The 27698-nt window shown below is 25.7% G+C and overlaps 1 protein-coding gene across 1 annotated transcript; it reads left to right on the top strand.

Annotated features, from left to right (window-relative positions):
• Positions 1-8733: 8733 nt before the first annotated feature.
• On the top strand, positions 8734-27255 carry LOC145842907 (vascular endothelial growth factor receptor 1-like). The gene is made up of 13 exons (XM_082950382.1): positions 8734-9025; positions 9852-10018; positions 10080-10209; positions 13656-13762; positions 15459-15765; positions 16953-17091; positions 21131-21227; positions 22644-22846; positions 23511-23651; positions 24638-24743; positions 26286-26468; positions 26752-26785; positions 27089-27255. Exons 1-13 carry the CDS (start codon positions 8734-8736, stop codon positions 27253-27255), a joined length of 2073 nt encoding a protein of 690 aa, XP_082806508.1.
• Positions 27256-27698: the final 443 nt, after the last annotated feature.

The following is a 27698-nucleotide window of genomic DNA, read 5'->3' as shown; positions in this document are numbered from 1 at the left end:
AAAAAAACCTAATTAGGTTTCGAAGTGTTACTTAAAAATACCTAAAAAGTTTGTATAGAGTACTGGTTTTAAGAAAATTTATTTTTATTATCCCAATTGTATGTACTGCAGCCTAAAAAACAATAGTACAGGTTTCCTGGAAGCATTTTTAGTTATATGTTTTAAATGTAATTTTAGATTGCCCTAAAACGACCCTTGATTCAAAAGAAAAGCAATTTAATAAAAAAAAGGTAACCGTGTATTTATGGTTATTTTTTTCAATGAAAAAGTTATCGTGTCTAATAAAACAAAAATCATGTATAAAGTATAAGAGTTTTAGGTTTTTTGTGTAGTTGTTGCAAGCATTAATGTTCAGATTAATTATAGAGCATTTAAAATATTTTTTTGAAAAAAAAAACCGCATTTATTTTTCTTTTATAAAAAATAAATTGAAATAAAATAAGTCTAGTATAAAACAAGTAAGTATAAAACTTAGTATATTTTTTAATTACCGCCTGTAAGTTCAATGTTTATGTGGTTTTATTTATTGTAGCTTTCTTCACAACTTTATAAGTTTTTTTTTTATTAGCAGCAAAAACAGCTAAATATGTTGAAAGGTCAAAAGTAATGAGAGGCATTTACAAAAACACTAAACAGTTCACAAATTATTAAAAATTCGTTTGTTTGTGTAATATATATGTATAAATTATATTAAACAACACTACGTTTTACTAGTACAAATATTTCACTATTCTGTTTGACAGAACAGCTTTTCAGTTATTTTATTATAATAGTATCTTAAAACATAAATCAATATGTAAATGAAATTAAGCAAAAAATAATGATCATTACGTCACTAAAAAAATCATTAAAAAGTATAAGACACACTAAATTTGCATGAACGTTCAAAATTATTAAAAATAAAAGCTTGAAAAGTATTTACAATTACTAAAAAGTTTATTTCGTTTATTTAAAGCTAGATTTGAGTTTGATTTTGAGATCTCGAGTTTATCTATATTGCAGAGAATGCAGCCATGTTTTAAATTGAATTTGTTTTTTGTTGGTTCGAAAATTTTCTAATAAATGCTAAAATCTTTATTTCTATCTTTCAAATCCCAAATATATTTTGAAATCGTAGTTTTTAGTCTGTATTTACTGTTTTTTAAATAACATTTATGCCGTGTGTACCTACTTTTAAACAATAACCCTGAAGTGCCAACATACTGTTTACTTTTCTCCTATGTTAATACTATCGCTCTATAGATAACATTTGTTAATAAACAATTACCATCCACCATGGATTTAACTCTGCAGTCGCATTATTTTTGTTCCCCTGCCTTATCTTATAACATTTTACGATTATGAGACATTATCTGGCTCTTCTTATTTGGCATGCAGTGGTACAAATTTTTCAACAGTTTTCTATTGAAAATTTTATAGTAAGGGGTGAGTTAGGCCAAAGTTTCGACTAACAATGTCGAGGAACCGTTTAAACAAAATGGTGGCGTGAATCGCAGGATTTTTTTCCATTGGTCTTTTTATTGTTACCAGCGTTATACTTCAAATAGTGCTTGTGACCTCCTTTAACTAACGCTTTTTGGTAGTGCTGTTTCCCTCTGCTAAAAGAGCTCACATCCTTAGATATTGTTGTCAACCTTTTGTTGATGGATTTCGGTACTTTATTGACAACGTATCGGGGGTTGTTTGATTGGACATTGACATATATCGCTTGGAAATTTTCTGTATGGTGCATAAGTTTCATTGCGAAGGTCTAGTCTACATCCAAAAAATCACTTCTTACTGTAACAAAATATGCATTTTGTTGTTTTTTAAATGACCGCCAGGGGGCGTTAAACAATTTTTTATCAAATCAACACACAATAAAACTTAAAATATGTCTGTTATTACGCTCAGTTAAGCCATAAGACCGTGCGAGAGGCATACTAATTGATTATAAGAACTTTTTTATTATTTTCATTTTATAAGATCTTGATGTTTATTTGCATTATTATATTATATTGTGCTTAGTTTAACCATCGTTGTGCATGAAGCACGACATATATTAAGACTCTGTATTATTAGTAGTATTATTAGTAAGACCTATTTTGTATTTAAGATTTGTGACATTCAGGCACTTTAAGAACATTATTAAGACATTTTGACTTGAAGAATTTGGTGTTTACTTGTTGTGTTTATATTCGCAGTTTTATTCTACTGATAAATTGGCTGCTTTATCATTTCTACTTCCTAATTTTCACATTAACATCACGTTTTCAATAAACTCACTTCATTGAAGAAGTTATATATATTAAGTTTATTACATACTTATTAATTACTAAGTTAAACCTAATGAGTAAGGTAAATTCAGTAAAAACCTCAAGAGCTAAACGCGCTAAGTGTTTAGCACAAAAAAGGGGACTTCCCCCAATTAAAGGTAGTTCCTACCATAGGTCCTGGAGGACTACACTTACAAGATTGAAATCTATAGTTATTTTTCAGCCAAACCTGTTGAACACCTTTCTGAGTCTTTTTGAAAGCCGCTCAATAATTGGACCTGACTTACTTTCTACGACCGCGAAGCCATCGTCTCTATAAATTCCAAACTTGTTCTGCTCAAAGATATTTTACTTCTCAATTTAATACAGTATAATCAACCCTACTAGTTCGCATACTTTTACACCATGAAAACTTCCTTGCAGTAAATCAAAGCTATCACCCATATCCTTCTTTGACAGGGCATAATTATTATAAATAAGGACTGATTTCCAGCAGTAAACTACTGCGTCAATTTCGTCTTTACTAATAGCGCAATAGTTTTTAGCTAATGCTAGTGCTTCTTGCAGTGTATTACTAGAAATACTTAGGTAGAATCCTTTGACATCAAGCTTTATCAATCTATGCTTTTGTTTGTTTTCAATATTATTCAACCAGTTAATAATATATATATAAACTAACAACTCTTGTTAAAGTTATAAATGTCCAAGCAACTATGCTTAAACTTTTGTACTAAATCATGCTCTAGAATAGAATCTCGGCTTGTTTATTTTTAAATAAAAAATTACGATCATGTTTTTTAATTGTATAGTAATTATTTAATGAGGTTGTAAGCTAACATTTTGTAAATGAAGACGTAGATTCTAATAAATTAAGTTTTCCGATTTTTGAACTCTTTTATCATTACATGGTCAATTATTTTATTTTACAGGTTGTAACTATTTCAAACATACTAGCAACGATAAAACTAAACAACATAAGGTTAGAAGCTAGTTTAGTTCTTTAAAATCTTTAAAATTTGCAAATATTTATATATTTGAAAATGGGATGAAAATTGATGTTGGTTTGAGTTATTGCTTTGCTATTGTGGCGATAGTCTTTACGTTAAAAACTACTTGAGAAAAAAAATTTAAGTTAGATAAGCGTGTTTATTAAGTATTTAAGTTTTTTAGCAATCCTGGTTTGAGGTGTAATCATTACTTTTTAGATAAAATAAAGAGCAAGTAAAAGAAATAAATTTTAAACATTAGAAATTCTTTATCGATTTTCTTTATTGGATTAGCAGTTAGCATTTTTATTAAGCAATTACCATCAGTGCATTTAAAGTTGATATGTTACTAAAAGAAATTTAAGAATGAAACGTCAATATAACAATAGGTGATAATACATCGAAACTGGTAGCTAAAAATAAAATAACAACAATACTAATTTATATGCTTGAATAAACATTAAGTATAAGTTTTCCCTGTTTGTTTTTTTTTTTTCAAGTTTTAAATATTTTCTATATATTTTTTGATCAATCTCATTAGTTTAACAATCTTTTAGATATAATAATTACATTTCATTGTAAAATCGGGTAAAATTTTATCTTAAATACTAAGTTCATCACAAGACATAATCTTAAAACTTTGTTGAAGATAAATAGTGAACATCTCCACACGACCAACAACAACGGCATCCGAGACAACCTACGACCGATTAGGACTCGTAGGTTGCTGTTGTTGTTGGTCGTGTGGTGAAGTTCACTATTTATTGTTGATGGCGCGAACATCTCTGCTTTGTTGATGATGGCCTTAATAGATATTGGTTAAGACTTTGTTGAAGAAAATATAAAAAACTCAAAGTTCCACAGAGATAAAACATACTAAATAAAAGGAACTAACTCTTTAAATTGTTTAGATCGACATCTATTTAACCTCATTAAAAAAAAATTGTGTAAAATACTTGTTATTAAATAATTATCTTCAAGGCGTTTTTTAGGTGCCGAATTTTCACTTGTTACCTAAATATACTTATAAAATTATTGGAATAGTAGTTACGAAATAAATAAAATAAAAAGTTTAAAGTAGCAGTGCATTTTAATACTTTTTACTTATATAAACATATGAAAATTAAATATATAAAAAAATTATGACTGTAAAGGTATTTATCTTTGTGCTAACTTAATATGGGCATCTATATACATTTTAAATATATTTAGCTATACATACTCTTAAAGTAAAAATATAATAAAAATCACAGTAATACTTACTTTTATATTTTTAATATTTGTAAAGCAATAGTATTACTAATAATACTTTTATAACTTTTGTATTAACACTGTTATGACCGTTTGTTATATCTGTCAAGTTTATTATTTTATTTTACAGTAATAAAGCTCCGCTTTGTTGTGAAACTGGTAATAAAAAAAGTTCATAACAAAACATTTACATAGTTGATTTTTATAACTGAATATATACCTTTTCTAGGTTGTTTTTAGCCAAATTAGTATTTACTATAGTATGAAAGCTTTAGAACGCTGAAGTGTCAAGAATATCAATTTCGTAGATTTTTTAACTCTGCCAATTAAATAAAACTATTTTTTTGTATTTTTAAACAGTCAATTCTTTGTACACTATGTCGTTAGACCAAACTTTTGAGTGCTTTTTTCATCGTTCAATAAACAATAAAACAATAAATAAGTAAAAAATATAAATGTTATAGAAGCTATGAAAAATAACTTTTTAAACTAGTTACAATCTTTTCAAGCTCAAAAAGTAGGATTTTATGGTAGTACGTTATTAAAGTCTGTGACTATATATTTTTACTTGTTTGCTTTGTATATGAGCACAACTAATGTTTTGGTACGAGAAGGGTCAGTTTCGTACGGAGGGAAAATATTGTACGAAGAGTTACTTTTGCATAAAGACTTTTTTGCACGAAGTCATTTTATCACAAATAAAAACTTTTGCAAGATTAAGTTAATGTAAATAATTATTAATTTAGACTAAAACGTTAATTTATGACAAGGATAAGAGCTATGGATAACAGTAATGGTAAAAAAAAATATGAATAAAAAATGAAAAAAAAATTGAAAAAATATAGAAAAGAAAAAAAAGTAAAATACAAATCTAAAAAATAGTTTTTTTAGTGTGTAGTACTAACTAAACTATAGAAATTTTAACCAAAAATATTATTAGAATATTGAAAACGAAAACAAAGTGAACGGTACTATTTAACTAATTGAAAAATTTACACAGTTTAAAAAAAAAATTAAGTTAAGTCGTCTTAGTTTTACAGAAAGGAAATCAAGCAAACTTTATCTGTTTAGAGTTAGCTTAAAGTTCTTTAAATACTTATCTAAGCTGCAAAGAAACCGGAGTTACTTAAAAACATGTTTTTTTTCGCTAAGTATATTTTTATCTTATGGCTTCCTAAATATGTAAAGCTTCTAAATAAATTAACTTATGTTTGTTTTATAAAATTTTTCCAAGCAAATTACAATGTATACAAATAACTACAAAGAGCAAGGAAATGTGAGTTCTTTATAACAGTATGCATACACTAATGACTAATGTAATACTAACTTCTTGTGAAACTTTAAATTAAAATTTTTAAAGAAACTATTAATATTTTTATAAATTTTATAATAATAAGAACGATTTTAATCTAAAATACTAAAAAAAGCACAACATTGCACTACCATCAACAACAAGCATCTCAACCTAGTTTTGTCCTCTTTAGGCAGGCATAGTCACGACGATCATTGTATTTAATTTAATTTATATGATAAATTAATATTACTGCAAAATGTGAACTTGTTTAATAATTAATATGTACAAAGTTTTTATTCAGGGATCTAATACCTAGACTTTTTATTTTAACTATGAAGCCCCTTCTCTATGCAAATATAAAAAAAAACTTATAATTGTAATAACAAATATCTTGAGAACATTTCAGTAAATCATATTCTGTTAATGAAATGTTTTAAACTTATATTGTCTCATTATATGTCAGTAAATTTAAAAACGTAAAAAAACTCCTTTTAAAACTGATTTTTTTTTGTTTGGTCACTGTTTTAAAGTTGTCTTAAGAGTTTATTTTTTTATATGAAAAAATCTAGGTAATTCACGGAGCTGCTTAGCGCCAAAAAGTAACGTCAACAGGAAACAATCAGAAGTATCAATTACAGAAGCTCCTCTATTTTATTACCGTTTTTTTTTTTACTTAGCACATTTTATGGAAATTTTACAATGTGTATAAATTCTGATGCATTTCGTTATGTTTTCTAATGCATGTTTCTACTTGTTTACGTATATTAGTTGCAATTATTTAGAGAAACTTATAATTAAAATCTTAAAAATTAAAATGAATTTTTTAAAGTTTAAATTACAAGCGAAAACTGGGTTTTGTCTTATTTAAAACTTGCAAGTTTTGTAATTTCAATATTAAAAAGTTTTTTCAATACTTTATTAACTTTTAGTTAAACATTCATAATGTTATATTGGTTACAATAGTATTTAGTTATAAACATGGTAATATTTTTGTTATTTTATCTAGTTGTAGCTTAACACAACAACTTATGTTTATAAATAAATGTTTCTTTTTTATTATTTAGATTAGACATCTAATAAAAACATTTAAGTTTGTAAAAACAAAAGTTACTACCTAACTAAAGAAAGTATATAATATTTTTTGATTTTTTAGAACTATTAACGCACCTAATAATTATAGCACTAATATACAAACAAATAATGTTTAACTTTGCCTAGCAGATTTTAACTTAAACAACAACAAGAGATGTTTTCGGTTTTATTACTTTAGAATATATGTCTGATTTTTTTCATTCTGATGTTTTCGGTTTTATTACTTTAGAACATATGTCTGATTTTTTTCATTCAGAGTATACCATTAGCTGTAATTTAAATTTATACAATGTTGTTAACATTTAATACTTTTAATTTGTTTATTTTAGAAGTTTTTGTTTGTTTAGTTTTAAGTTTTCTTTCAAAAGGTAAGCTAATTTTGATAACTTTAATTTTTTTTTTGTAGTATCAATTTTAATAGATTCAAAGTAAAAAAAAAAGTGTACACGATGAGGAGTGTATTTATTATACTTACTTTTGTTTTTACCCAAAATAACGTACTTTCAATAACGAACAACGGCACTCAGAACTACAGTACAGGTTTAACTATTATATTTTATGAGCTTATTTTTATTTTTTAAACCTGTTTATATTAAAAGATATATTCATTTAATCCACAATTCTACTTTAATTATAATACATAGAAAAAATCATTACTGGAAACGAATGTATTTAGGTACAGAAGTAAAACTGTTAATTCTAAAAGACTTACAAAAAGTTATAGACGAAAAAAGATTTATAACGATATAATAATGAATATTGCTTTCTCTTAACCTTATAACAGCTAATATATCTAATTAGTGACTTTAGAATAGAACAATGAAATAGTAATACTTAAGTTTATACAAGTTCAAAAGTAATATAAGAAAAAATATATGGTTTTTGCTTAATTTTACTTTACTACTTTAAACATTTTATTAGTGCATGTTTTTAAATTTAATTTTAAATGGAATTATTTTTTAACAACAAATCCTAGTTATTATAATTTATGTATAAAAATGTTTCATTTGTAATTCAAAAAATACATAATTATTTTATAATGTTAACTAAGTTAATAAAAGTAGTTTAAACACATTAAAGAATAAATGACTAAAAGGTACAACTAGAAACTAACAAGCGCTTATATCATAATGTAAGTTTTTTAAGAACGTAATAATGCTTATGAAAACTAATTACAATATAGTATAATTTTCTAAACTGATCATTACAAAACATAACTTTTGCAATTAAGGTTATATATAATAAAATAGTTTTATAAGTATGCATTTAAGAACTTTTGTCCTTACGTTTAGCAATTTTTTAACTACAAATTAATATCTACAAGGCTTTTTCAAACTAAATTTAGAGTTTTATTTCGGTTTTATTGTTATTATTGAAATTTTATCACTTATTTAATTAATTGAGTGTTTTCCTATTTTAGTTTGATTGTATAATTTCTCCGTAAACAGTTAAATACACTTACTCAGCTTAAAAAAGGTCGTAAGCGTAGCTTTATTTAAAAACTTTTGTTTTATTGATTGTTTTATTCAAATAAAGTTTTATATAGGAGTTAAATTAATTTAAATTTAGGTAATACAAAAAAGTTAGAAAAAGTTATGTTTAATGTAAAACTTTGATTTAAATTTTAAATAACAATAATTTTTTTAATTACTTCAACAAAAAAAATTTTTAAACTATTTTTACAACTTATGCTAAAATAACTAGTTTTTTATATAACAGCATGTGTATTACATCTAATAAGTTTTAAAACATATATACTCTTTTTATGTCTCAAATAGACAAAATTTAAATACGAGATAAAGTTCTTATAGGGACAGTGTAGTTATTATGATAAAATCATACGTTCGACTTATTTATGACAGATTACTACAACTACGACTACCAAACAAATGAAACATTCCAAGAAATAACAGAAATACAATTAGTTTCCGGAGATAAACTAGAACTATCATGCAGTCATCCTGACAAATCGATCGAATGGGATCATCCGGGACAGTGGAGAAGCTTTCTGAACCACAGTGATGTGATACAAGGCAACGACTCTATTACGATATCTTCTGTAACCCCACAGGACAGCGGCTCTTACATGTGTGGAATTTGGAAAGAAGAATTTGAAATAATTCGGAAGTTTAATGTATACGTGTTCGGTTGGTTTTTCCTTCTTGGCATTAATTAATTTTTGAAAAAAACTAATATATTTGTTTTTCTTTCAGTAGATTGTCCTGGACATGACTTTAAACTGTATCCTGGTGTATGACTCGATAACTGAAAGGTTTTTTCGTACACCAAGTCCTCGGACCAAATACTTTAGCGCTTTTTTTTTCGTTCAATAAACAATTAGAAATTTAAACCAAACTTTCGTATTAAGTATAAAACTAGTTAAAAAAATATGTACTGTTATATGATCAAAGCTTATAGGTAATACACCACAAATACTTTATGTGTTTAAGAAATAAAAACAATATTGGTAAATGTTAAAGTCTAACAACAATTTTTGCAGAATGAAAAGAATTCACTTCAAAAAATTGTAAATTTATAAAAGTTTATCGTCTAAGATAATAAACAAAACTATCATATTCTTAAAACCTAAGCAAAATAACAATATAATTGATTGTAAAACTTAAAAAAAGTACTAAAAGTCAAGTTATCAATTGCAAGATTTTTGAAAATCTATAATTATAAATCTATAAATCTATAATTTGTAAAACTTGCTTTGCTTTAATGTAATAAAAACTGAATTTATACCATATTAATTTTTATTATATATGCTTTGAATAATAAGTGTGTGTAGAAGTTTATTAACGTTAAAAATAAAAAAAGCTGTGTTAATTTGCACATGTTTAAGCTAAGCGATTATACTAAAAATTTTTGATAAGTATAAAGCAAACTTTAAAAGTAGCTTTATTCTTGAAACACATAAAAATAGATATCTTCGCTTCTAAAACCAAATCGTTGTTCATAAAATTCTCGCAGATGGTGAAAATTTGCTGGTTGATACATTTAGTAATAACTTCACTACAAAGACTCTACCATTTCATTTTGGAAAAGATATATTACTACCAATTATTAAAACAAAATCTAACACTGATCTTGAACTATTTCACTTTGATGATAAGCAAACTTTCGGCAATGACCGTCAGGTATTCATAATTTTAATTATTTTTTCTGTTTTAACACTATCAATAAAATTAACTTTTAAAGAACCAATACGAAGAAGGATTAGGATTTTGGGTTCAGTATGCAGATAAGTATCACGAAGGTTTATGGACTTGTACAGCTACTTGGAACAACTTGACAACAAATTTGTCCTTTTACGTCAGAGTTATACCTGGTTAAAAATAATAAATTATTTATAACAACTAACTTGGTTCATACCTTGTCAACTAAAACAGTGCTTCTGAACCTTTTTCTAGTGGCGGAACCCTTTTCCAAAGTTCAACTTTTCCGCGGAACTCCTAATTTAATTTTACACAAAATGTTTAATATAATATTTTCTGCAAAAAACAAAAGAATTTCAGTGAAAAACGATTTTTTTAGCAAAACTATACCATTGTTAGAAATCATACCAGTTGTAATAGTATTAAGTCGAGTCAAACTCAAAGTGCGCCAGAGGCAATAGGTATTTTATGATTCTATAATAAATAAACTAAAACAAACATGATTAATCGCAACGTCATAAAAATCTTTCCTTGCATTATAAAATCAAAATGAGAGCTACAAACAATAACGAAATGAACATGAACCTAATCGAATTCACAGATTACTGTAATAAACGGGTAAGATGCCTAACGAAAAATAAATAAAACATATTAAATGCGAAACTTGAACTTGTCTGTTAGCAACAAGCATGTCAATGCGCGGCTGGATTTTGGATAGACTGAGACGGAGACAGGCAGATAAGGTTGGAGTCAGCATACAGTTCCTTTGCTTTGTTTTTATGTTTGTTACATGCGAAAAGCCGGACTCGGAAAGATAACTGGTGTAGAACAGTAAAAGAAATTTTACTGCACGCTTTGCTAAGACAGGGTACTCTGAAATTGCACATATCCAAAAATCTAAAAGCTCCTTCCCTTTAAAACTCAATTTTAAATTGCTATCTTCAGATAGTTGCAGCACATCGTTTTCTGTAACTGTAGGAAGATTCACTTCTTCTGAAGCAATATCACACATAAAAGGATTTAAAATCCATAAATTTCCGATGCGAACATCTTCAGGAAAATAATGTTGAAACTTTTTAGGCAAAAGATCAAGGTGGTTGTATATTTCGTCAGAGAAGTTGAATTCTATGCATTTTTCATGGGCCTCCTCAAACCAGTGAAACATCGCAAATTTACCATAGCTAACCTTATTCTTCTAAAAGTTAATTCTATTTTTAAACGCCTCAATCTTGTCTGTCAATTCTGTCAATGGAATTTTGCTTCCCTTGCATGCTTAAGTACAAAGCGTTAAATTTTTCAAAAATAACGGTGAGATAAGCTATCCTGGCCGAAAAAACATCATCTTCAAATAATTTGCGCAACTACGACACCTATTAATAATGAATACCCATTAAAAGTCCTACCGCTAGATACACACTAAGAAGATCAATGAATGCTATAATTATATATGTTTTCCATTATATGTGTTCCATTTTTTTTTGAAGTTTTATGATTTATGTTTTTTTTCTTATATTTTATTTCTTTTTTAAAATTAAAAAGGCTTCGCGGAACCCCTGAGAGGCGTCGCGGAACCCTAGGGTTCCGCGGAACCCCATTTCAGAAGCACTGAACTAAAACATGAGTATATATAATTTATAAATTATTAAGTTTTAAAACACTAATTCTTAACAAATAAATAATTTTTCAATTTTTTTCAAGTTCATAATAATGACGACCAAAATAATTTGTACTAATTTTAATCGTTTTATGACAAACAGTTAGCTTTAACTTTAGAAGTATATTTTTAAATTCACCTAAAAACTATTTTACTGTAAGATAAAAAGGGAATTACAAACAGAAAAACTTCTTGAGCTAGAAAAAATAGAATGCTGGTCTGAAGTCCTATTAGATGAAAAGTATGAGAAAATTACCGGTTGCGTTGCAGACACTATCAATGTAGTAGTAGGTGGCTCATATAAGCTAGTTTGTACGACTGTTATACATGATGATCACATATACGAAACATATAAGTGGATATATCCTACTAGTACACAAATAAAGCAAGTAAGACTAATAGTTTATTAAGTCTATTTTAATAGCATAAAAATATTAAACTGTAAATTGTTGATTTACTTTTCGTTTTGTAATATTTTTTAAAGATAACTAAAATATGTGTTTTAAGGAAGGTGTAAACTTTGAAAGATTAAATGCATATTCGAAAAAAATAATAGTTTGGACGGTTATAAACAATATTACGATGGCACAAAACGGTTCATATCATATGCAATTGATTACACACTTTCATGAAAAGCAGAAAAACATTAGTTTAAATGTCAAACGTACGTTTTATATCTAAAAGTTATTTGGAAAGAGTTTTGTTATTGTAAACTTTAGTAAAATAAACTAAGATGTTTTGGAAACAAAAAACAAAGTTCTATTGTTATGAATTTTTTTTTTTTAAGTTTGTAGTTTTTTACGTTTAAAAGTGAAAAATGTAAGCTAACTAATACTAATAAAATATTTTATATTTGGTATTTTTTCTACAGATAAAAACTACTTGGAGCTTATAAAACCAAAATATTTGTTAAACAGCAGTAAAGCTAAAACTTATGCTTTAAATGTTGAAATTACTCGGCAGCTTCCTTTTAAAACTGAGTTTGTACTAAGGTCACAGCCTAATGTACCTGTTCTTCTGACCCATACAGAAACTAAAAACTTTCTAATTAAAAAAATCCAAAAATGCGGTGATGAGTTTAAAGTTGTAATTTGGTCAGACTCTGTAGAAAACAATCAGCCTGGTATAGATACTTTGGGTCTTCAACTGACGACAGGAACCAAACATATTACTATCAATCTTAATTTATTTGCATCAGGTATGAACTTCAGTTAAATAAGTATTCTACAAAACTCAGATTTGAAATTGTATTTTAGATAATTAAGTTATATTTTTACCTAGTCGTTTAATAATAAAAAGGAAAAAGTTTACAATCTGCATGTTAAATTGAAAGGTTGTATTATAATAACTAAAAATACTCTTTAAAAACAAAATTGTAAGAAAATAATGGTCTGATAAGCACTACTGTGTACTAAAAATCGTATTAGAAGCAGATTTATTTATCTTCTTAAAGTAGTTTATTAAAAATACATCGCGGGCAATATATTTGTTTGGAAGCTAGATCCGGCCCGCGGGCCGTATGTTACCTACCTCAAATCTAATTTTAATACATAACATCTACATAATAGTACACCATACTGTAGAAAAAAGCCTAAGCTAGTTTATGAAATAATTCATTCATTAAGTACATAAATAAAAAACAGACCCAACTGCACCATATGTTACAAACTTTTATAGTAACCATAAAAGTTTAAAAGAGGGTACAACCGTACGACTTTTTTGCTCTGGAAAGGGTAGCCCAAAACCTAACGAAATTTGGAGAAAAGAAAATGGTGACATTATAAGTAAGTTGTCAGTAGTTTAAATACAACTGTAGTGTCTGAAAAACTTACATTGTTATTTATTTAAAACGGTATGTACTCTTTCGTTTAAATTTTTAGTTTAGAACAAAACAAAATTAAACAGAACTTTGAACCTTATTTTTGTTAAAACTTTAAGTAACTTTTTTTTTTTTTTCATAAACAGACAGCTCTGTACTAGCTTTTAATCCAGTAAAGATGACAGATGCGGGGGTTTACGAATGCATGGTCAGCAACGTGTTAGGAAACTGTAGTAAAATACTTGAGTTGACTGTTAAATGTTAGCATTTTAATTTCTTACTAAAACCATTTCATTTAAACTTGTTTAAATTATTTATTTAATCAAGAAACTTTATTTACATGTCTATCTAAATTTTGAATTAGTAACATATAAAACTTTAAGTTTGAATATTTTAAAGTTTTAGAAAAAGTTACCAATTTACAAAACATCGCTTTTAATGTGTTTGATATCTTTAACTTGAGTAACAAACCTAAAGAAAATTTAGATCTAGTTTCTTAATTTGACTTAAAAAGTTATCTTTTAAAACATATATTTAGCTACTTTTAAATTGGACTGGTCGATGATTCTTATTTCAGTTTTGAGCATCGTTTCTTTTCTAATGTTCTTGATTACAATAAGCTACTGCTGTCACAAATACAAAGTGAATAAGGTACACATTTATATTTATTTTTGCACTGAGCAGACTAAAGCTAAAGTTATACTTTCTTTAGCTAAAAATGCTTTATATGCTTAGTCAAATAGTACTTGCAATAAGTTATTAAAGTGATTAACTGCTTTAAATTATTTTTTAGAATAAATTGCTGTTGACTAAAAACTATCAGTTGTATTTGTTTCGCTATTCTATTTAAGACTATCTAAATAAATAAAAAGTTTCATACTATTTTTGCCTTCTAATAATTGTTATTAGTTGAGAAACTTTATAAGCGTTAAGTTTTAAAAACATAGTTTAAACTTTAAACCAACGTAGCTTAATAACTTAAAGCCACAAATGTATAAACAGATACTTGTAGTCTTTTATTTTGCTTTTATTTAAACAACATCATACTTAAGTAAGTAACATGGAGCTTTCGATAAAAAAAGAACACCATGATTTTTTTGTTTAAATACTTAAAATGTATCCTAAAGACATATAGCTGTTAGAGTTTTTTTCCTAATTATACTTAAAACATAAAATTAAATACTTAATATATAGCAATGATCAAAAAAAAATTGTAACTATCTGTTGAGTAACATAAAAATGTGTTTTAAATAACTAATTTATTTCCTAACATTTTAAAACTTCAAAGAGTTTAGTTTCCTAAATCTTATTAGAACTTTTTCTAAACGTCAATTTTTATATTTAAGCATTGTCTTCTTCAATAAATTTATACTACTGTTATTACGGTTACATGACAATTCATATTCGGACAACTCAAATTCCGACAATTCAAATTCTTAAAAAATACTTAAAAGGCTATATCTGAAAACAGAATATAAATTTGAAAAAAAATAAAAAGTACGTATGTAGATCTAATTTAAATCTACAAGCCGTTTTTTTCTCTTTTGCAAAATCTTAAATATTTTTGTAAGATATTTTAAATTTACTAAAAATAACTATTTTTTATTTTATGTAAGCCGTATCTCAACAAACATTTAATTTTATGCAAAAATAAAAAAACGTCTTGTAAATATTTATAGGACTTATATAGGTTTTTTTTATATTTGGCAAATATACATTACTTTTTTAGTTGTGGCCCTTTCAATTTTCTTTTAAGAAATTGAGTTGTCGGAATTTGAATTTTCCGAACTTCAATAGTCGTGCACCCGTTATTACAAAATTTTTTTGAAGAAAACAAGTTTTTTCATCTTTTTTTAAATTTTAGATGGTAACTAAAAGTCCTAATTATCAATAAAGCATTATCTATTTTTTTATTAAAAAACATATCTATCAAAATCATTTATTATCAGCTTATCAGAACGATGCGGACAGAAGAAAATTTTTTGCTTCCTGTCATCAGCTACCACCCAGAAATAGAAATAAGCTCCCCAATAATCCCAAATCAGCAGCAAATGTTGTCACAATGGAGGTTTGACTCTGAAAAATGGGAGATTCCTCGAAACCAAATTAGGCTCGGCGGTTTGATAGGCAGGGGCGCGTTTGGAAAGGTTGTAAAAGCAACAATAGAATGTGATTTGTCAAATGAAAGCTTTAGTAATAATCCGAGATACTACTCTGGCAAGATGGAAAAAGTTGCTGCTGCTAAAATGTTACAAGGTTATTTAAAATAAGTAATTTATATGCGAATGATAACTAGTGAGTATTAAAGAAACAGTTTTTAATAAAAATTTGTATTCATAATTATAAAAAACGAAAAAAAAACAGTAAACATAATGTGTAAAACTAAGTTAGATACATTTGAAAATTTGATTAAAACAATTTATTAAGGTTTTGCATTCAAAGAGGTTTGTGTTTCAAAAGCTTTTTAACGTTTTAATTTTAAAATTGTTTACGTTAAACGTTAAAAAACGAGTTCTAAATAAAAATATACTTTTTATAAATTTACTAGTAAAATTTATGTACTAATACAAAAAAAAAGTTTAAGTAGTAACACTTTTTAATTTGTTAAAACAAGATTGCTATAACTCTATAAATTTATTAAACTTTTAGAAATAACAAAACTGTGTTTTAATCGATAAACTTATAATTCATTAAAACTATCTTAGTTTCATTTATTTAAATAAAAAGTATTTTGTTTATTATTTTATGTAAATTATAAAGTTGTTTCTGATAAAGTCAGTGTTTTTTTTTTATTACCACCCTTATTATTTAAAACTCTTGCATTTAGTTGGTCTGCGGAGTGAAGAACTTCGAAGTCTAATGTCGGAACTAAAAATTCTTATACATTTAACTCCTCACCTCAATATAGTCAATCTTATTGGAGCTTGCACTACTCCCGGAGGTTTAGCGTTTTTAAAATCAATTAAACACTTTTGGTCTTTTAATTCTTTACAAAATTAATTGTGCTCTTGTTCATAATATTAAAAAACTTAAGCTTATGGTGTAAATCAGTGATCTTTAACCTGTTCAAAAGCTATGCATAATAAGTTACTGGTTAACAGTTTCTGTCCGTACTTTACTGTATATTTATAAACCTTTTTGTTATGTGTTGAGTCTCTTAAAATATAGATAACGTAAAAAGAAAACTGTTAGCTTATGTTATAATTAGCTTTCAATTATAGAATAAGACAAAACAACCGTCAATTAAAACATTTTTTCACGTTACAAATTTTCTGTGCACACCTTGAAGGCCATTGGTGTAAACAAAAAAGAAAATACTATTTATTTTGAATTAGTAAATATATTTCAAAATTTTAAAACTGGTTTTTATAAGGTTCAATTATAGCTTTTTTTAATTAAACAAAAATAAAGGTTACATATCAAGCTAAACTATGTACGTTTAGGACCACCGATGATATTAGTTGAGTATTGTCGTTATGGAAATTTGTCGAACTTTCTAAGTAGGTGTAAATTTTCTGTCACAGAAACAATTGATACTAAGTCAGGTTATCAAGTTTCATGTGCTGATGACTCTGGCTACAAGTGAGATGTTTTACTGATAACTAAACATTTAAGGTATTAAATTTTAAACTAGTGGCTTGTTAAAAAAATTCATTATAAAATAAAACAAGCTTGATTTACTTTTAGTTCTATTAATTAATACTTTTTAAAGAAGACAGTTACTTCTAATACTAAGCTCAAAAGTATAATCAAAATAGAAACTCTTATATATTTTTGTTTTATTTTTAACTTTTTATATTTAATTAATACATCTTGTCATGTTAGTACCAAATAAGAACTTCACCATACCTGTATTAAAAAATTAACGTTGTTTTGATTTCTTTGCTACCTGTTTGACAATTTAATAAGAGACTTATAAAACAAAAAGTTTAATTTATTAGAGTAATTTACTAAAGCAAATTTTACAAAAACGTACATAAGCTGATTCTTTTACACTATTATACTATAAAATCGTATAGATTATACATTATTACTTTAATACCAACAGTTTAAAGTTCTATTGAGAATATGCTAAAATTTTTCGTTTGTTTTTCAACACATAATAATAAGATTTTTTCATGAGACAAAAACTCTGAAAATTAAAAAAGTAGATATGTCTAACTAAGTCTAACTCTTTACTTAGTTTTACTTTTTAAAGTCTAACTTTTTAGTTTAATCACGTACTTGAAGAACAAAAAAATATATGTATGGAGAATAATAACTTAATTTATAACCAAAACTTTACAAATAAAATGCTTAAATTACATTTGCACTAATTAAAGTATATTGTTTATTGAACGACAAAAAACGCTCAAAAAGTTTGGTCCAAGGACTTGGTTGTACGAAAAAACCATTCGGTTATCGAGTCATACACCAGAACAGTTTGACGTCATGTCCAGGACTAAATATAAGGCATAACATGTTAAGGCGCTTAATTTTAGAGATCAAAACAAGCAAAACCAGCTGGAAAAACAAAACAACTGTTTTAGTACAATAATACTTTTTTGACTTACAAAGTTTCGCAAAGACTTTACAAAAAACTATAAGTCAATAAAGTATTTGCGTACAAAAATAGTCTTTTTTTTACTAACTAGAATAAAAAGTTTTGATTTCAATAGCTACACTGCAAATTTTACAATTTTTAAAAAAGAATTCAACAAGGTCTAATCGAAACTAATTAAATTGATTTTTTTCTTTATACTAATACTTTTTATATACCAAAAATTTCGACTGAATTTAGTTATATAAAAAATAAAAGTTAGCAGTTAAGACTAAAAATAGATAGGAAATCTGTTTTTTAGTGTATAAAAGCATAATTTTACAGCAATTAACGTATTAATAAACTATCAAACTTTTGTTGAGGCCAAAAACTGCTTTTATATGGGAAAATTTAAAATTTGTAGGTATATTTCTCACATACTAGTTAAAAACAAGTATTTACACATAATCTAATAGCTAAAGTAGATTGTTAAGCACATGTTTTTTTGTTTAACCACTTTTAATAATGTATCAAAACTTTTTAGGCTTCTTTGTCTCAAGCTTATAAAATTTACGTTTTTTATATTGTTTAAAGTCTTAAATATTGAAAAAAACTTAATTTATCAAATAATCAAGTTTCAATAATAAATTTTAAATTCTATTAAACAAAACAATGTTTCACTCGTTAATAGACGAGATCTTCGAACTGAAGATATCGTTATAAAACGAGTGAAACATTGTTTTGTTTAATAAAATTTAAAATTTATTATTGATCAATCTCCTTTTATTTTATTTAAGCTGAGAACTTTAATTGGCACCTTTAAAGTATAAAGAACGAAACAATCAAGTTTGATTTTTCTTACTTTTAAAACTTAACTTTTTTAATCGTCGTCTTTAAAATTCAGTTATCAAAAAAATGGACCAAATTTTATCATATATACAAATATATATGTTCTGGAATTAGCTTTAAACTAGAGTACCTATTAACAACCCAATATTTAGTCCAAAGATAGTTTTCGATAGAAAAAAATACTGTATAAAGTATAATTCTTTCTTGTTTATATTAAAGGTGTTTTAGAACATGTATTTTATTTTCAAGATTAGTTATGTGAAAACTAACAGATTTTTTATTTATTTTGTACTTCTTAGTTAGGGTTTATATTTTAATGATAGTTTTTTTTAGGTTTTTGTAGATCAGCTTAAAAATTAAAAGTCTTAATTGTTATTCTTTTAAAAGAAGTTGAAAAAATTAAACTTTTAATATATTAAAGTAAGAAAAGTTAAAAAATAGTTTAGCATTTGAATAATTTTATAGTTAATATTTATAAAGCTATATAAAAATATAGCTGAGTATTTTGTTTTTAAGTAATTAATTAAATTTTCGATAACTTTCTAAATTTTCAAAAGGAACACGTAACATGTAAAACACACTCTAAAACGTTTTACTAATTTTGACTACATTTTAGAAACGTACAGTAGAAAACTCACAACAAAAAACAGTTTTTTTTTAAGTAGTAAACAAAAAATGATAAATATTAATAACTAATTAATTAGAGTACAACAATTGAAAAAGTAATCAATGCAAAATCAATTACATACCAAATATAACACAAACAAAACTAAATGGTCAATTTAAGTAAATAAAGAAATTTTATCGAAATACTTTTGAATACTTAGTTCTTCTTAAAAAAAAGAGTGAAACAGCTTCTGGTCTATCAAATTACTAAAATAAATAACAGTTTTAAGTCTACATAACTTGTAATTCTTCGCACAATCAATACTAACAATCAAATGCATTTGTAAACGCTTTGTTTTAATTTTATTTATTTTTCTCTTTCAAGTTTAATACACACCAAGGAATATGTTGTTTAGTCCTTGTTTTGAGATTTGTGGAGCTCTGCCTAATATAACTTATTTTATAGAAAGCGTTTAAATGAGTATATTACAAGCTTTCGTCAAGGTAGCGTAACTTAATTCAATTTTTATATCAACCTGAGAAATTTCGTGTGGTTCTTAAATTACCATCTCTTAATAGCAAGTCGTAGATTTTTGAGAAGTAGGTAAAAACTATTACACAATTAACATACAATCAACGAAACCCAGAGTTGTTTTTGTTTCTAACCCAATTCTGAAATTGGAGTTAAAAGACTTAATATCCTACTTGGGTAAAAGTAGTATTATATACAAGTTGTTTTATATATTTTTGTGAATAAAGTTAGTGAAAACAAATTAGTTTTTTTCTAAAACTGAGAGTATATTGTATATGTATCGATAAAGTTAAAAATATTAATGTTTTTATTGTTAAAGGAACATGTAATGTTAAGAAAATTTATTTAAAAATTTAGGTTTAGAACTTTTTTGCTAAATACAATTCAAACTCTCATTAAAAGTAACTCAATTATTTTTTCTTTATTTTACGTTTTAAGCAGGTAAATCCACACAATTTTTTTAATATTTTTTACCTTTTAATCTTTTTAGTTTAGTAATAAAATGAAATAATTCAAATCTTCAGTAGAACCTGTAAGTTTTTAATAGTTTTATTATGTAATTTAATTTTCTAAGCACATACCAGAGATAACGTAGTAAGGCATAATATCCTAAAGATTAAAGCCTATTGGCAAATCAACACAACTTTCTTGTATGCAAACACTTTATTCTCGACTAACGACTTTAGATGCCCACAAAATATGAACAGTTCTACGTAGTCTTTAAAGATTAAAACATGTACAAAAAAAAACTATGCAAGGAAAAAGATGTAAAAAATGTGTGCATTAAGCATGTTTACAAAAAAAGTTCAATAATTCTTCTAAAATTAGATTTATTTAGTAAAAGCCGAATTGTAATATTATAACTATAAATTAACTTTAATAACAAAAATTAATAAACGAAGTTGTAAATATCTGCTTTATTAACAAAAATTGTTTCAACAGAAAAAAGTGTCAATTTCCTCAAATTTTAATAAAACAGTGATATCAACTTCTTATAGTATTTATGCATATTACGAAAAGTTATTCATGAGTGAAAGTTAAATGTTACTAATTGATTGCTTGCTTATTTGATAAAAATTAACTATTAATGTTACAAAACATTTTCTACTGTTTAGAGAATCCTACATTAGTGACGATGTAATAACTTGGATAGATCTTCTTTCATTCAGCTTACAGATCGCCAAAGGGATGAACCACCTTGTTTCAAAAAATGTTTGTTATAATAATTTTATCATAAAATAGTCTTAAAATAAGATCAGAGCAAAAATAATGTTATACTTTTAACAAATGACCACGTAAAAAACAATTTAATTTTTTTATATACTTTTTAAAAGCAAATATTCTAAAATAATAAATTTTGCAATAAGTTTTTTAAGCATTTTAATAACCGTATTCGTTTTAATAAACTAAAAAGTTTGTTTTTAGCTTTTTTTAGTCCATTGTATACCTTCCTGTTTGAAGGATTTTAACAGGTTTTTGGTCAATAAACGGGTGAAAAAGAGGTCGATTTTAAGTTTGTTTAAAATGGTGAAGCTTTTAAGCTCTGTAATTTAAAAGCAGTTTCCTGAATAAAAACATGTATAGCATTTTAATTCTAAAGCAAAAAAAACCTAAAATGTTTCTGAAGCAAGTTCGAAGCTTGGTACGTTGCTGCAAGTCTGCAGCAAATTATATATTTTAAATATAAAGTTGTAACTTTTAAACGTAAAAAGACTTTGCTTAAAATGTCTATTATAAGCTATATCACTCGTAATCATATTGACGAAAGCTACTTTTCAGCTTTGAAAAGTACTATAAAGAAAATTAAAAGTTAAACCTTTAAACAAATTTCTATTTTAAAGGCTTAAACTTTAATATGTGGTTAAATATTTGTTTGCTTCTTAATAATTTTTAAATGACGTAGCTAGACGGTTTAATGAAATTTTTAACCTAAAGTTGAATTTAGATTATGAACTCTTTATTACCAAACCCTGTTAAAGCACGTGTAAACCATCAAAATAGTTATTGGATATATTTTATGATTTTGTATTTTTTAATTTTTGAACAGCTTATCAAATTAAGAGATTATTTAAATAGTAACATACATCTTTATTTAAATAAACTACAAGTTTACACAGAAAAAATCTTATGTTTATACTTGACATTAATTAAATTATTTTAACTATTTTATGAGCTACTTTAAGTTAAGTTGTGCTGTCTGATGTTTTAGTAGAATTGTACTAACTATAAAACACTTAAAGACCCTAGAATTAAACAGAAAAGTCCAAATAGTTGTTTTTTATATTTAAAATTTTTCAATATTTCTATTAGCCCTAGATATAGACAAAAATAATTCAGTTTTATACTAGTAATAAAATACTTAAAAACGTTTCTCTAGAAGGTTTATAAACACTTTAAGTAATTAGTTGTTTGTAGAGCCAATCATAAAGGATGTACAACTTTTTTGTTAAGCTTGTCAATTTTTCGATTTATCGGATTATTTTTTAAAGCCCTGTCGTAGTCTGATTAAAAACTTGAAGCAAAACAACTTTGAGTTTTAGTTTTTCTGTTTAGAATGATGTTTATTAATAAAAACAAGAAAGAATTGAAGTATTTTAATTTATGCAAATAAAATAAAACTTGTTGCAGCTAATTCACCGCGACTTGGCCGCCAGAAATGTTCTTCTTGCAGATGGTCGCGTGATAAAAATATGTGACTTTGGAATGTCGCGTAATGTTCGAACGAAAGAAGAGGACTACGTCATGATGACGTCTTATGGGGTACGATTGCCCCTAAAGTGGATGTCTATCGAATCTATGTTTGAAAGAAGATACTCCAACCGAAGTGACGTGTTGGTACTTGTACTTAAAAGTTAATTTGATACACATAAAAATATGCTTTAGTCAAATTTTAAAGTCAAAAATAAAATAATGCAAGCATTTAATTAAACTTTAATTGAAAAAAAACGAGTATTTCAAATTCGTATGTAAATATTATTTTAAATAAGCATTAAAACATTCATTATAAAATAACCATCAAACGATCTCTTTCAAGTTATAGTAGTTTAATAACCGTTAAAAAATAAATGAACACACATAGTAGAGCCTTTAAATGTTACAAGGTAAGTTTTAAAATTATTGCCTGGTTACTTATAGAAAAGTGTTTTGTTTATACTTTATTTTGTAATACAGATTTGTTTAAACTTTTATATAAATGTAATGAAAGTACATTAAAAAGACTTAAAAGTAAAGTATTTAAATTGTTAAAACTAACAACGTTTCTTTGTGCTATGGTTAGCACAGTTTGAAAGAGTTTTATAAAGATAAAACTACTATCTTTATCTACTATAACATTCCTTAATACTTTTCGAAACTATTGTTATTATATTTCTTTTTTTTTTGTTAGCAAACAGTATTAACAGATAATAAGCGTATTAGTTATAAAATATTTTAGACAATTATATCAAAACTACTACTTAACTATTATTCCACTGAGTAAGTACATTTTGTTAAAAGGTGGTCATTTGGTGTGCTTTTGTGGGAAATATTTTCTCTGGGGTGCAGTCCCTATTCAGGAGTTGTTTTGGATCAAAAGTTTATGAACAAATTAAAATCAGGTACAAGGCTTTCGAAACCTAAATACGCAAACGACGACATGTTAGTTTTCTTTAAATATAGCAAGTCTAAGACTATTTGTTTTTCAAATGAAATTTAAAGTTTTAGTATTTTAGTTTAACATAAGATAAATTTAAATGAAAATATTAAAGTATTTAACAAAGATTCTCAGTAGACATTATTTACACTTAAACTAAGTTTAAGGACATAGAAGAAGTTCAATTTTTATTATAAGACAACAAATATTTGCTTTAAGTATGAAAAAAGAAGCTAAATTTTTTTTTTATCTTTTGAGAAATTCTAATTTTTGTTAAAAAATCCGATACTAATTTATGGTTTAAAAATTTTTTATTGATAGTTTTATGGGAAATTAAAAATTACTCTATAATTATACTTCACCCTTCATTTTTTAAGCTTGAAACCTCAAATTTTAAGATTACATTCCTTATATAGTTTAAAGGAATTTAAATTTTGGAATTCTAAAAACATTTTAAAGTCATGTTTTTTTTTATGAAAAAAAAAGCTTATTTTATTTATATTTTTATTTTCGAACAAAAAAAATGCATTTAAAAGGTTTAGGTATTGGCAATAGACTAGCAGTAAAACTTGAATAATGTTAATTAAAAATCAAGGAGAAAATAGATTTCTAATTATTTTTTTTTACTTTTTTGGTTTGCACCTTCTATAAAAACCTGTTGAGCTCACCAGCTTTGATTGCTTTTACCTGGAAAGTTAATTTGAACGTTGGTAAGCGATGACTACGACATCTATAATTTCAGATAGCTACGAAAAAACTCTTCTAAATAAGAACAATTTGATAAAAATAAGGTGTATCTCCCTATAGCCTTAAATCCAAGCAAAAAGCTTATTTAATTCATTAATTAAAGTTTAAAAAAAAACAATATTCTATGTAAAACACCTTTAAATATTGTATAAAGCTTAATTCGTTATTAAATTTTTTTAAACTTAATCAAGTTAATTAATGAGCTAAACTTAAATAAAAAAGAAGTCATTAAAATAATTAACAGATACAACGTTATGCTCAATTGTTGGCAACCTGAACCAAATCAAAGACCTAGTTTTTCTCAACTTTTTGATTTTTTCTCCAAACTTCTAGTTGAGCATGCAGATACGGTTTTTTATTTGTTGTTTTTCAGTTTATAAAACACATAAACCAATAACAGAGCTTAGTTGAAGTGTGTTAACTCGTTTAACACACAGAAACATATATCAATGTAATAAAAGAAGGATATTGCATAATTTGTTATTATTATATAATCCAGTGAACTTGTTTCGCTAGGATCTTTTGTTAACAAACGATTAAATTTATATTTTGTATAGTTAAATCAATAACAGTCAGAATTGTTTTGTTTAAACTTTTCATTAAATTATTTGATCTTAATTATTAGTATTTTTTTATAAGTAGTTTAATGAAGCTTTTGTTGTAACTTTTAATAATACATCGAAAACTTACACGTTTATTATGCAACGGTTGCAACATATCTAACATACCATAACAAATTGCCTAAACTTGGCTTAAAGTCTATAGAAAATAGAAAGTGAGAATTTTATTTAATAACACTTTTTAGAACTGTGAATGGTAAACATGAAGTTCTTTTTGGTCAATTTTTAAATTTTTCTCGAAAAAGATATATATTAAAAGTCTTGGATAGTAGGTTAAACTGTATCTGTTGTGTGTGAATCAATAATCGAAATAGTTTATCGTATATCATATCCTTAAACTAAAGCTTTTAAGCGCTTTTTTTGTCGTTTAATAAACTAGGTTCAAGCAAATGATATGCAAAAGTGCTTTTAAAATAACCAGTGTCAAAGTTATTTTAACAACAGAACAACGATTTTGTTGAATAAATTACCACAGAATCTAACTTCAAAACTTAAATAAACTAATTTAAATAGGAACTATTAGTTATTATTTAAACTTGGTAAGAAGCCAACATGAAAGTTTTAAAAACAACAAAGCACAAAAAAAAACCTAACTTTATCTCAGTTAGCTAATTCTAACGTTTAAAAAATGTTAACGGTTTTTTCCCTACGTCTTAACCCTAATATTATTCAATTCTATTATAAATTGTATTATTAACAATAAACTATAGTGATATATATACAAACTTTTATAAACTTTATTAGATTTATTTGTTTTAAATTGAAAGTTTTAAAATATATTTAACTAAATAATCTTCTAAAAGTATCATGCGCTTAATATTATCTTTATAAAGAAAAAATTTCTTAACATGTTTTACTTGGTTTTATGTACTATGTTTTAGTTTTATTTTAATTGTAACAATAATCTATGTTTTTGTGAGTATTTCAGTTTTTCACTTTAAATATTTTATAAGGTTTGTTTTTTTTTTTATTTATGTAACTATTTCCCTCATATGCTTTGTGGTTCGAATTTTTTTTTACCTGTTTCCAACGTTGCACAATAAACCAAACTAATAAAAGTATAAAATATTCTTAATCATCAGTTTATTTTCATAAAAATACCATTACTAATAATTTTAATGATGTTTAAAGTTACTTATCAATTACCTTTATTATTACCCTTTTTTACAGTTTTTTAACCGTAAACAATATCTTTAAAATAAAATTTTTAAGTGGTTTTTCATATATTTTAAATTTTGCACTGCACTTGATTTACTACTTGATAAATTGCAGGATTATTTGGACATGCAATGTCCGGTGACAGACGATAGCAATTTTGACGTCACAAGCTGCATAAAAAAAGTTAAATATCCAGCTGAAGTTTTTGAGGAGAAAGAGAACGTATATTGCAACAAATACGTAGAAATGAGTGCGATCAATCGAAAGCAAACGAAACAAAGCTGCTGCAGTTCACAGGTAAAAATGTTAAAACTTAAGCTTAGTATTGCTTATAGTAATTGTTGTTGAAACTCTTAAGTTTGTTACGAGTAAAAAAAATTATTAGCGAACTCTTAAGCTTTTAAATGTTTTATATCTATAGATGAATTACTTACTCAAAGCTACTATATCAATTATAAATTTTAAGCTGTTGTTTTCAACAAACTAGTTATTTTTTTCACTCAGTTTTAAACTAATCTTAAAAACTGCTTTCAACAAGAATCAAAGAAACAAACATAAAATGAATGTTATCATTTAACAGGTTCAATTATACTCTGAGAAAAAAGAAAGTGAAAGTAAGAACAATAACAGCTTATTTATTCTATTTGTAAATTATGCTTTTGAAATTTCAGTTGTAGAAAGTTTTTTGATTGAAAGCTATAATATCTTTGATTTTTCTTTGTAATTTTTATGTAACAAAAACATACTAGTTGTTATTTTTATAATATTGGTATGACGTATTTAAATAAACTACTAGCTAAAATATATGTTAAAACAGTTTTTCGTATGATGGTCTATAAACATTTTTCTTTTAACATTATACAACTGAAGATTTTATTACAAATTTTGTTATGCATAATAAACACTTTTGTTAACAGTTTCGTCCAGAAGTAGCTATGTAGAAAAACAAACTTATGAAAACGCGTCATCGAATTTAGACTCCATGTCAGCAACATCGTCAAAATCAGTAACAACGCTCAACAAAAAGTTGATCGAGCCAACTTCAGAATGTGACTTCCCACCCAACTATGATGACATTCAATAACTGTGCCAATGCATTTTTTAGATACTTTAGTACTACCGAACTTTTTTTCTGGTATTCAAGCTACTTAAATCCGTAGAAAAAAAAAACTGTTATAGTTATTTTATGTCAAAGTTATTTACATTTAAAGTAAACGGACTTTAAATTAAAAAAAACAATAAAGCAAAAAAAAATAGTTGTACATACTTAAACAAACAACATCATAATAGCACATGTTTTCTCAGAAAAAGTTTTTTGTGTTTACTAATACTTTGTTATTTCCTATCATCTTGAACGTGTAGTACTATGTTCTTTTTAACACAAAACTGTTGACTATAGTATTTAAGAAATCTTCTAAGATTTTCTACACTAAAACTTTTTGATTAACTTAATTGTATATTAAATGCTTTTAAATTTGTTGCTTGCCTATTTTAATATAAAAATTAACGTTACGATAGCCACTGAAA

This window comes from Thalia democratica, chromosome 8 (genome assembly GCF_965202585.1).
Source record: "Thalia democratica chromosome 8, ktThaDemo2.hap1.1, whole genome shotgun sequence".
In the NCBI taxonomy this organism is placed as follows: domain Eukaryota; kingdom Metazoa; phylum Chordata; class Thaliacea; order Salpida; family Salpidae; genus Thalia; species Thalia democratica.
The sequence above is the reverse complement of the archived record's forward strand: the minus strand, read 5'-3'. Positions and strand labels throughout refer to the sequence as shown.

Coding starts and splice junctions, on each gene's coding strand:
- LOC145842907 (XM_082950382.1), top strand. CDS start 8,734: ATGACAGATTACTACAACTACGACTACCAAACAAATGAAACATTCCAA. Junction 13,763..15,458: donor GTAAAATACTTGAGTTGACT/GTTAAATGTTAG, acceptor ATTTATTATCAG/CTTATCAGAACGATGCGGAC. Junction 24,744..26,285: donor TAGTTGAGCATGCAGATACG/GTTTTTTATTTG, acceptor GATAAATTGCAG/GATTATTTGGACATGCAATG.